This window comes from Vombatus ursinus, unplaced genomic scaffold (genome assembly GCF_900497805.2).
Source record: "Vombatus ursinus unplaced genomic scaffold, bare-nosed wombat genome assembly UNPS02008961.1, whole genome shotgun sequence".
Classification (NCBI taxonomy): Eukaryota; Metazoa; Chordata; class Mammalia; order Diprotodontia; family Vombatidae; genus Vombatus; species Vombatus ursinus.
The window spans coordinates 7,800,167-7,812,338 of NW_020948739.1; the positions used below are offsets into that span (position 1 = coordinate 7,800,167).

Sequence of the window (12,172 nt, forward strand, 5' to 3'; positions counted from 1 at the left end):
TCCTTTCCTTTCCTTTCCTTTCCTTTCCTTTCCTTTCCTTTCCTTTCTTTCCTCCCTTTTTCCTTCCTTCCTTCCTTCCTAGATAAGTCTAATTGTTAAGGAATTTTTATTTACATAAAGCCAAAATATTCCACCATATGATCTCAATCTTTTGCTCCTAGTTCTGCCCTCTGGGACCAATTCTAATCTTTCTTTTACTATAAAAGCCCTTTAAATACCTAAAGATAAGTGTCTGCCTTTCTTCAGGCCAATATCCCGGTTCCCTCAGTGGTTCTTCATAAGTCATGGCCTCTAGAACCTTCCCTATTCTGGTCATTTTCCTCTGGATACACTAGAGGATTGGGATGTCCATGGTCCTATTGACTTTGACAGTAGGAAAATGAAAACAAGGACTGGAAAACTAGTTAAGAGTAAACATTATTATTCAGTGCCTCCATATTGCCTACCAAGTACATATAGTCTAAATTCTTCTCCCTTATGTTCAGGGCTCTCAAAATCTGGTGTCATCCTACCTTTCTAGCCTTATCTCTTACTAAGTCCTTCCACATACTTATACTACATTCCACCCAAACTTTCCTACTCTTCAGACACATACCTCTGGGCCTTTGTTCACACTGTTCCCTATTTCTGGAATGCCCTCCCTTCCCCTTTGACCTATTGCATCCCTTCTGTAGTTCAGTCATGTCTGACTCTCATGACCCCATTTGGAGTTTCCTTGGCAAGGATATTGGAGAGGTTTGCCATTTCCTTCTCTAGCTTATTTTACAGATGAGGAAACTGAGGGAAGTAGGGCGAAATGACTTGCCCGGGTCACACATCTAGTAAGTGTCTGAGGCCAGATTTGAACTCAAGAAGATGACTCTTCCTAACTCCAGACCTGGTATCCCTTGCACCATCTAGCTGCCCTAACTGAACATCTCATACTAAGTCTCTCCACCAACTTACTACTACATTCCACCCAAACTTCCCTATTCCTTGGACACATGCTTCTGGGACTTTGTTCACACTGTTCCATATTCCTGGAATGTCGTCTCTCCCCCTTTGACCTATTGCATTCCTGACTGTCCTCTAAAGCCTCATGGCTGTCCAGAAGAGCAGTGTTACAACAAACATTACTGTAGGCAGGTAGAACTGTGGGGATCTGGAGCTCCATTGTTGGGGAATTTGGCCAATCTTAATGCATATCTAGGTGGCACCATGGATAGAGGGTTGGGCTTGGAGTCAGGAAGACTCATCTTCCAGAATTTAAATCGGCCTCAGATATCTCATCTGTCAAATGAGCTGCCGAAGGAATTGGCAGACCACTCCATTAAGGTCATGAAGAGTTGTACACAACTGAAATGGCTGGACAACAGATGAGGGGGATGGAAATGCTCAAGAATACAGCCAGTACTTCTACTTTCACACACATTTCCCAGTCTTGGGAATACAAATAAATACAGGATGTCAGTCAGTTAATAAGCATTTATTAAGTGTCAGGTATTGTGCTAAGCACAGAGGATACAAAGAAAGGCAAAAGATATTTTCTTCTCTTAAGGAGATCAAAATCTAACTGCACTAAGACTTTCAGAATACCCTGTAAAATGGGAATGGAAAGGCGTGGCATTAGTCTGGAGTTCTGTCTAATAACAGAGCTTTCAATTTATTTATTTATTTGTTATTTATTTATTTATTTATTTTTGCTGTTTAACACTAGTAAACCCGCAAATGAACTATTGGCTGTTCTGAGGAAAATACAAAAACATCAGCCAGATGGATTGCAGTTACTTTATAATGTCAAAGGAAGCATCTATGAAAACCAGTGGCTCCTTAAAACAAGGAAACAGTCATCTTAGTGGCTCAGTGAATTTTTCAAACCTACCTGTTGATTTAAAAAGAGAAACTGATTATCTGGACTTTTAGCTTTTTTTTTTTAACATATTGAGATATGTTGTCATTGTCATGAAGTGCCTTCAAATAATCAGTTTGTATAGTGGGTTCAGATACAGCTCTGTGAGAGTAACCCTTCTATCCTTGAGAATGAGTAGCAGGAGAAGCAGCAGCAGCAGGCAAGACTTGTTGGACCTGATCTACAAGCTAGTTCACCTTGACTTTTTTGTCCAGATGCTACAGCAGCCACCTCTTTTTTCCCAATCTCTGAAATACTCACTGGGATTAAATATAAACTCATATCAGAGACATTTAGTGTCCATTTAGTGACATTTAGAGCCTGAACAGGGCTGTTAGGTTAGAGCATAGGAAAGAATAATGCAGATATCTCTTCCTTGTTTAAGAACAAATTCAATTAACAAAATTCCTAACTCAAAGTTACAGTTCAGACCAAAGAACATTACAATTGAAGCATGTATAATGGGGGGTGTCATGATACCAGCTGCCATATCCTGTCACCTGAAGTGCCTGGCTCCTTATACTCTAACCACATCTGCCAAGTGAATGGTGATCTTTGACAGGTTCAATAAGCACTGTTTTGATGTGTTAAAAGCTCCTAATGAGTTCTTCAACCATAAATTAGGTCTGCAAACCATTAGCTTGGGAACAGAATGCAGTAGTCACTGCTGGTATAATCTTCTAATTTGCAGATGACCATTGATTGTAATTAGTTGCTAGACAAACCTAATTATGGAAAGAGTGATGAGAGATACTGCCAAGGGAGTTTGGAACTAGAAGGTAGAAGGCCCTTGTATATCACATAGAAGAGGGCAATGTTATGTAATGGAATGAGCATTGGGTTGGAAGTCAGAGTAGGGTTCAGAAGCTGGCTCTGCCATGTACTACTTATACAAATCACAGAATTATCTCATTTGCTCCTCACAACAATCCTGTGAGATAGTTACTATTATCAGCCCTACTTTACAGAGGAAGAAATTGAGGCAGAAAATTTAGTAAGTTACCCTGGGTCACAAAGATAATGATTGAGAATTAAACTCAGGATTTCCTGACTCCAAGTCTGATCCTTTATCAACTATATCACCTAAATGGTTTCTAATTAAAGATCTCCATTGAGGGCAGTCCTATTGTCTTCCCACAAAATCCTCTTCTGGAGAGCTCTTTCTGTTATTAAGTTTTTCTTACATCAAGCCTAAATCTGCCTCCTTGCAACTTCTACTCATTGTCTCTGGTTCTGCTTTCTAGGGACAAAAGGAACACGTGCAATTTCTCTTCCACAAATACTTGAACATAGCCATCGTGTTCCCATTCTTAGTCTATTTTTCTCCAGTCTCAACCTCACCAGTTCCTTTAACTGATCCTCCTTCAACATGGAATTGAGGTTCTTCACCATCCTGGTTGCTCTAGAGACCCTGGGTGCATCAATTAACCTCTATGGGTCTCAGTTTCCTTATCTGTAAAATGAGAGGGTTGGCATAAATAATATCTAAGGTTCCTGTTTGAAATTGATGATTCTATAAGATTATATTTGTACAATGAGCCTCAATTTCCAAGTATGAATTGGAATTTCATTACTCTATGTGCTACTTTCTGAAGAAATCTTGTCTTGCCTCTTATCCTCAAGTGTTAATGGGTGAAGATGTCAAGAAGAATCAGAAAATTCAAGAAATGAAACTTGGAACCCATGTATTAAATATAAGTTAGAAGCACAAAAATAACATGAAGCTAATGACCAAGTTAGCCACAATATTGATCTTCAATTAATCCACAACAATTAATCAAGGGCTTACAATGTATCAGGCATTGTATTGGGGCCAGAAAGGAAAAAAAAACATTCTGCCACTGGAAACTTACATTCTAATGTAGGTGATAACATGTACATAGGGTAGCTAGGTGGCTCAGTGGATAGAGTGCTGGGTGTGGAGTCAGGAAGACTCCTCTTCCTGAGTTCAAATCTGACTTCAGACACTAACTTTGTGAGCCTGTTTGCCTCAGTTTCCTCATCTTTACAATGAGCTAGAGAAGGAAATGGCAAACCATTAGTATCTTTGACAAGAAAACTCCAAATGGGAAGAGGCAGACACAATTGAACAAAAACATGTATGTAGATAAGATACATACGAAGTAGATATGATGTAATCTTAGAAGTAAAAAAAAAACCTAGCAATTAGGAGGCCTCTGACAGAAGGTGGTTTGAGCTGAGTCTTGAAGGAAGCCAGAGATTCTAAAAGGTAGAAATGAAGATGGGCACCATTCTAGGCATAGGGAATGTGCAAAAGCTCAGAGATGGTAAATGAGGCATTGTGTGTGAGGTACAACAAGTAGAAACAGTATGGCTGGACTATAGAGTACATGGAGGGAAATGATGTATAAGGTGGGTAGGATAGATAGGGCCAGGTTGTAAAGAGTTTTAAAGGCCAAAGAAAGGCATTTATATTTCCATTTGATCATAGAGGTAATAAGGAATGCTGTTCAGGCCAATGAGAAGTAATAGGAGTCTAATGAATAGTGGGGTTACATGGTCAGACCTGAACTTTTGAAAAAATCACTTTGGCAACTGTGTGAAGGATCAAATAAAGTGAGAAGATATTTGAGATAGGTAGACCAATTAGGAGGCTCTTGAAATAGTTAAGGTAAAAGATGATGAGGGAATGAACTAACGTGAGGCTGTATAAGGAAGGAAGGGAACCTATTTGAGGGGGATGTTGTGGAGATAGAAGCAAGATCTGATAGCTAATCAGCTATGTAGGTTGAGTCAGAGTGAGTCCTTAAGGATGATGCCAAGGTTTCTTACCTGGATGACTGGAAGGATAATAATGCTCTTGTAATAAGAGATTTGAAAAAGTAGGTTTGGGGAAAAGGATAGTGAATTGTTTTGTACTCATTGAGTCTGAGATGCCTATGGGACATCAGGTTTGAAATGTCCAATAGGCAGTTTGTGATGTGGGCCTGGAACACAGCAAAGAGACTAGGGTTTCATATGTAGATCTGGAAAGTCATTTGCATAGAGATCATAACTAAACCCATTGGAACTGATGAGATCACCACATGAAGAAGTTGTTGTTCAGTTATGTCTAATTCTTTGTGACCCTATTTGGGGTGTTCTTGGCAAAGATACTAGAGTGGTTTACCATTTCCTTCTCCAGCTCTTTGTACAGATGAGAAAACTGAGGCAAACAAGGTTAAGTGACTTTCCTAGGGTCATACAGCTACTAAATATCTGAGGCAGGATTTGAATTCAGACCTTTCTGACTCCAGGCAGAATGCTCTATCCATTGTGCCACCTTAGTTGTCCAATGAAGGGGGTTCAGAGAGAAAATAGAAAAGAGCCCAGAAATAATCTTTGGGTATACTCCCAGTGGATGTGACATGGATGAAAATCTTTATCTCTTTTGCTGAATCTTCATTCATGTCACAGTGGGTGTCCTCCAAGGTTCTGTCAAGGACTCTTTTCTCTTTCCATACTATTTCTTAGTGATTTCCTCGGATCCCATGGATTTAACAACCCCAAAGTTTTATATTTAGACTCATTGCTGTAAATTCATAGACTGTGAAGCTGGGAGAGACCTTAGAAAGCTTATCGATTTTAGCCCACCTCCCCTTATTTTACAGACGTAGAGATTTCAGCTGCGAGAGATGACATTTATTGCAGTTGATCATGGAACAAAATAATAAGCAGAACTGGGATTAGAACTAGGTTCTCTTTGAGTCTCATACTATTGCTCTTTTTATAATTATTTTTAAAATTTGGTAGTTTATTTGACTGTTGGTATTTTGAGTACTGTTGTTTTTCTGAATGTTTTATTAGAACATACTTTTTTTCCCCTTAATCTTCAAAGGTTTGGTTTGCTATAGTCTTAAGTGTGATTTCCAATATATTTTTTCATGGAACCTATCTCTGATTTTATAACTGAAGTTGATGAGAAAATAGGATCTATTTTCTATAAATTTATTTTATAGCATACTTTGCAAAATAGTATTGCCTCTCTTCTGTTAAGTGAAGAATAACTACTTCACACAAAATTTAATGATGATGTTATGTTGACCTGCTTCCATAGATAGTGAAATGTCATTCAATCTCTAGTCACTCTTAGGGGAATATTCTCAACACTGGCTGTTGACTTATTTGTTGTGAATGACATGTCTGAACAGCAAACTTAAATTTTACTTTTTCAATCAGACCTTATCAAGGTTTGCAAATGCATTGCCATAGCATCCACCCACTCCTCCATTCCCAGCTCCAGATGTTGCATCTCACAGCAACAAATCTGCTTCATTTAAAGTGTATCAGATTAAGAGTAAGTAGCTACTTTTTTTCCCTCTCAGTCCCTCTCTCCCCTTCCCCACTGCCTTGGGATAAATTGGGAATCACCTCTTTTTTTTTTTTTGGTTCTTGGTGACTTGCCCAGGGTCACACAGCTATTAAGTGTGTCAAGGGTCTGAGACTGGATTTGAACTCAGGTCCTCCTGACCCCAAGGCAGGAGCTCTATCCACTGTGCCTCCTAGCTGCCCCTGAATAACCTCCAGACAATTGCAAAATTCTCAGAAATGAAACCTGACTGAACATAACCTCAAATTCTTGATTATTTAAAAGCCAATTATAATTTGGGGATTATGCAGATTTGTTAATGGTTTACTATTATTGCCTACCTAATACAGACATAAATCTAAATAAAAACTTAACTTTGGTACTTACTAGTAACTCTCAAATTATTGAGTAATGGAGAAAACTTAATTTATTGGATAGCATTAAGTTTTTGGATTTTCAATTTCAACAAGCCATTCTGGCTTTCCTCCATTTATTCAGATCATCAAGGGCTAGCTGTAAACAATGTTTATTAGGTAAGGAATACAATATATCTCCAGACAATTAACAGAATGGTTAGCAGGCCAGAAACATCAGGGGCAGAAAGGGAAAGGAAACTTGACCATCTATCATAGTTTAGTGAAATAAAATCTTTGTCTGTAATAAAAGTCTTGTTTGGGTGCATCACTACGTCTAACATAAATAATTTAGTCCAACTATTCAGAATGTGTTGTTTGTAAATCTTCATTTCTTCATAGGATGGAAGTGTGTCAGATAGTTACAGTGAAATCTCAATTTCCATAATGTATTTTCCAAGGAGTATTTGATCCAGAAGGATAAAATAAAATCATAATCTCTTACATAAGCTTTGACTTCAGCCTGAGGTAAAATGGTGAATTTACTAGTGCTTTTCGTACTTATTTAGAGATGTTCCAAGTTTTTAGGCCAGGTTTTCGTGCTAGATCTCCCATACCACCTACAAACAAGTCCAAGTGATAGGTGTCACACTTTAGCAACATAGAATTGTGCACTAAATATTTGCCGTGCAATGTTGTTTCCCACTTCTATAAATCTAGCTATGAAAAATGCAGTTTCATCCTTAACTGTTACCATAGCAACCTTACTGAGCTGGAGTGATAAAGCACCTTTGTGGTGGCTGCTTCTATTGAATTACAATGTAAATGTTGATGCCTCCCTGGGAAACATCAAATGACAACAAGGTGCTGGGGTGTTGTGGAGGGGCTGTGGGGAACACAGATCTAGTAGTGGTTTGCTGCTCTGGAATCCAAGTCTTCAACGTAGTAGTCACCCAGGGGCCCATAATGTTTTCTGTTTAACAGAATTTTTCCACTCCACCCCAAACCGACCAAACCCAAGAGTAAAATGATGGACACTTTTTGGTCTCTTCTGCATTTCAAGAACCTCAATGTAGTGCTTGAAGTTAATATTCTTTTTTGTCTAGTTTTCTTTCATCTTTTTTTTTGAAAGCATAAACTAACTATTTCTGTTTTCTGCCCCTGTCAATCAGCCCCTCTTATTGGGGCCTCCAGCTGTCTTGTGAATTGTTCTGCTCATTTGATCAGAGCTGGCCTAGGATACCTGAAGTCAGTATTATTAACTTTCTTTGTCTTTAGTTTGACCGACAATTCTACGAGTCCGCAAGTGCTGGCTGTTTTCTTCCGCGGCCTTAAGGAACAAGGGAAATGTAGCATGAAGGAGACTTGAAACGCCCCGACCCAATCACGTCTTCCTGAGGTTGCTCCAGAGCCCGGAGCTGCCACTGCCTCCCTGGCTGCGGCTACTGCTGCTGTTACTGTTCAGGTAAACTTTGGAGAGTTACCTGCTCTTGGAGAGGGGCCTTACCTGAGCGCCTATCTGCCAATGGCAGCTCACCTGAGGGCTCTCTGCAGCCAATCAGCGCGCAGCTCGTCCCTCAGGCTTGTACCCTTTAGTGAAAGAATTCGGCTCCTAGCGAGAAAGTTACCTGTGGCCGCCCAAGTCCGCCACTTTTCACCCGCTCTGTGCCTCCCCTTTGCCACCAGCGAGGAGAACCCAGCAGCACCCCGCCGCCTCCGAGCTCTTGCCACATGTGAGGGGGGCCCGCTCCTTATCCCACCTTTCCGGCTAGGTGAGGGAGCGAGCGAGGTAGAGTGGTTGAGGGGGAACGGAAAAGCAGAATTACCTGTACCTCTTGTTCTGCCATCTCGGGCGCTCGCACACACCTTCACCTGCACAGACTTGAAAGTCCAGTTTCGCCAGAGACTGAGGCACCAGGAAAAGGGGAGAGAGTTCATTGGATCAAACATGTCACAAGAGTCGGACAAGTAAGTGGATCACACGCTGCTGCTGCCGCCCCCGCCGCCGCCGCTGCTCCTACTACCCTGGGCTGATGGCAACTGGTTTGTCGTTTGGGGCTTTTATTGTGTGTTGTTGTGTTTGATTTTTCCCTCCTGTTGTGTGCATCCGGACCATTTCGGATTGTGTTTCTTCCCTGATGAGGGAAAAAGGATTAAAAAAAAGAAAAAAGCCACAAGAATAGGAAGGTTGAAGAACTCCTTTGGGCCTTGCTCACGCAACTAGTTTTTTACTTTCCTTTAAAAATGATTATTTTCCATTCCCTTAAAAATAATTAGACATTTGCAGGGTTGTTAGTGGTGGGACAGTGGTCTTTTCCCTGATTTGATAAACTCTCCTCGCCCCCTCCCCTCAAACTTTTTTTGGGGTGCCTTTTTCCCTTTGAAAGTTCAGTCGAGGTTCCTCGATTTTCCTGAAGGCCTTGCCACAAAAAGGGGTTCTTCGCTTTTGTGTGAGAGCAACAAAGAGCTTTTATATTGAAGCACAAACGGCCATCTTCCCCTCACCCTGAGTGTGTGTGTGTGTGTGTGTGTGTGTGCATTGTGCGCGTGAGCCCGCGTGCGTGAGTGCGTGCGTGTCTCACTCCGAAGCTGAGAGCAGTTTGGGGAGTCCAGCCTTCCCCCAGGGGGTGCTACGGGCTGGCGCCATCTCCTCCCCCACCTCTAAAATCTCCCTCTCTCCACCTCCTCCCCCCCTTCCCGCCCCCGCCCCAATTCCCATTATGATTTCCCTGTTTGCTTTGTGCCCTGGGAAAAGGGCCTTTCAAAAGTGGGAGGCATTGATTCCGGACAAGAACCTGCTTCCCAGCCTTGGCTGGTGGCATTGACCCTTATTCCCCTGGACGTCTTGTCAACACTAAATCACTAAAGTAAAGCATCTCCCCCCCATCCCCACCCCAAGTGTTCCTGCGGCCCAACTCCTAACACATAAACCTGCTGCCCAACTTAGGTCCCTGCTACTTTTTGACTATAGGTCAGGGGACCTTCAAAAATCAGGTGCTTGTGTTTGCTCTCTTTATTCAATATATTTGTTTTTTCGTGAAAGTCCCTCCTGCTTTTACAAATGGAAATCTGTTTCAGAGAGTTAGAAGACTCCAAGGAAGTGAATCAGGTGTATTATTATCAAGAACAATAAATATCTTTTAAAGCCAGGAGTTGAAATGCACGTCTGCTTCGCAGAAAATTGAAAAAAAAAATGGCTCTTGTGACACTGCGAGGGTGGAGGGAGTGGGTGGGTGGGGCAGCTGGCGGGGTGGGGGTTAGGACAGCCTGTAACTAACCGAGACTTTTACTAAGAAGTCCCGGGGGCCTTTAGTTGGGTTCCTGTGCGGTCGACGACCCAGCACACTGTGACTTCTGCGTTGTGCTGGTCGCAGCAGCCTCTCCCAAGCCGGCCTGTTCCCCGCCCTCTCTTGAGGCTTTGTGATGGGAGGGGGGAGGGGGAAGCTGGAAAGAAAGGGAACTGGAGGTTGGTACTTGTACATTTCATTGGCTTGGGTGGCAGCTCTCCCCTCCCCACTGACTCCCCAACTAGGAATGATCCTCATCCAATTGGAAATGCGTCGGGGTTCTTTTTTTTTTTTTTGCTTTTGCTTTCGCTGGTAACTTTACCCCAGAGTTGTGGCTGAAGCGGAGACGGGGCCAAGCAGCCTAGAGCCTGGAGGCAGCCAGCTGCCTGCACCTCTTTGGAAGAATTTTGCCGGGGGCCCCACTCTTGCTTAGGGACCCTGGAGAGAGGAGAGGTTGGGTGGGGGTGCAGGGAGAGTTCCAAGGAGAGAATTGAAAGAGTTTGAGCCAGGACTTTCTATGGGGATGGTGACCTCACCTCAGGACGTATGCACAATCTTGTAGTTGTAATTGTCGTCATCGACGTGATCCGCAAGGACTGAATATTGATAATATCTATTACATTTATAGCACAAATATATTGGGCGCCAAAGACAGAGTTATTGCAGCTGCAGGTAAATAGTGGGCGTGTTGATTGGTGTGTATGTATGGAAATGGACATGACCTGAAACTAGTTCTTTCTTAGCAGCTTTTAGGGAAATACCAGTTTCATGCAGATGAGTGTAGTTTTTCCTGGATTTCAGAACTTCTAGTCCGGGATCAAAATGCTAAGATTGTGTGTGTGTGTGTAAAATGTTTGCCAACATGTGGTAGGAAGACTTCCACTGTATACATCTTTAGTATTTTATAATATGGTAGTTCTTTATTTGTGTGGTACAAGGACCATTTAGCTTAGCAGCTTAGTTTTATTTGTTATGTAGCGTGAGTCAGAGAAATTCCCTAATGAAAACATTTTAACTTTATTCCAACAAGTTATGTTCGATCCCAGCAAGGACTATTTGTTTACTGTTCAAAACAAATTTTGAGCTTTAACGATTGGCTTTTCAGTATGTTTTAATATTTTAATTTTCAATGGAATTCAAATCAATTCAACACACCTTTATTAAGCATACAGTATGTGCAAGACCTTTGCAGGGCCTTGGTACAGTGATAATTTCTAATTCTTTTCTGTCTGGAGAAAATTAATCGTGCAGACAATATTGCAAGAAGACAAACCAATAAACCATGTTATCCATACACGTGTTTCTGAACAGGAATTGAGAAAAACTTTTCAAAGCCAACAGCAAAGTAACTTTTCTTTATAATATAATCTTTTTTTATTATTATTAAATACATGGAGAATGCTCCAAAGTAGGCCTATGTACCTTTGGGGAGAGAGGCAGTTTCAGAGACTGTACACAAGGCTCAGTTCCAATTTTACCCTTTTCCTTCAATAGGGCTTCACTGATTTCCCAGTTAGTAGTGGGTCCTTCTCCCCTTTGCCCCTCTCCCCTCCCAAATCACTGGGTCTCAACTGTATACTATACTTGGAGAGAAAGCATGGAAAGGGGGAAATAAGCATTTCTATAACCCCTACTATGTGCCAGGTACTTTTTATAAATATTATTTCATTTGATTCTCACAACAGCCTTGGGAGGTAGGTGCTATTATTATCTTCATTTTAAAGTTGAGTAAACTGAGGCAAAGTGACTTGTCTAGGATCACACAGCTAGTAAGTGTCTGAGGCTGGATTTGAATTCAGGTCTTCTTGACTCTAAGTCCAGGCCTCTATCATCCAGGAGGCTGTGAGCTGTCTCTGGTGTGGTGGATAGCATGGTGTACAGGACAGTGAGCCAGTCTCTGAGCCAGGAATCAAGTCCTGTCTCTGATACATCAAGTCCTGGATACATGACTGTCAATGAACCATTTAACCTCTTCCTTCTCCAAATGAGTCTCTGAAGCTAAGTTGTTGTGAAGGTGGTAACCTGTCTTGGTAGAGAGCCTTCCTTATCCAGAAGTTCCCTATAAGAAATCACAGGTCCAAATTCTATTCCTGTGAACCTGTTAACAACGCTCTAGTTTGATTAAGTTCTATGAGAAGAGAAACTGAATCACCTTTGAAAGGTGATTTGAAAGGCAGGCACTTAAATTCTTGTTGATTAACTGATATTTGCTCAAAACCTATGGAAATGTAGGTAGATTTTGGATATCACAGTAGAAAACACTGTTAGGAAACTTGTATTGAAGTAACTTAACTTCTTTATGGTTATAGACTTCAGATTGCAACATTCTGTTTTT

General features: G+C 41.4%; 1 protein-coding gene and 1 long non-coding RNA gene across 5 annotated transcripts in view; one reads left to right on the top strand and one right to left on the bottom strand.

The window, feature by feature from the left end:
- Nucleotides 1-8,461, bottom strand: part of LOC114034345 — a 38,870-nt gene extending 30,409 nt beyond the window's left edge. Inside the window, exon 1 of the long non-coding RNA XR_003568088.1 lies at nucleotides 8,377-8,461. This is a non-coding gene — a long non-coding RNA (uncharacterized LOC114034345). The remainder of the gene's footprint in view (nucleotides 1-8,376) is intronic.
- Nucleotides 7,906-12,172, top strand: part of GRHL2 (grainyhead like transcription factor 2) — a 232,047-nt gene continuing 227,780 nt past the window's right edge. For 3 of the 4 annotated variants that reach the window (XM_027850005.1, XM_027850006.1, XM_027850007.1), the window contains exon 1: nucleotides 7,906-8,518. In XM_027850005.1, coding sequence (XP_027705806.1) covers nucleotides 8,076-8,518 — 443 coding nt within the window. In that variant the 5' untranslated portion in view covers nucleotides 7,906-8,075. The other variant, XM_027850008.1, reaches the window with a different exon arrangement.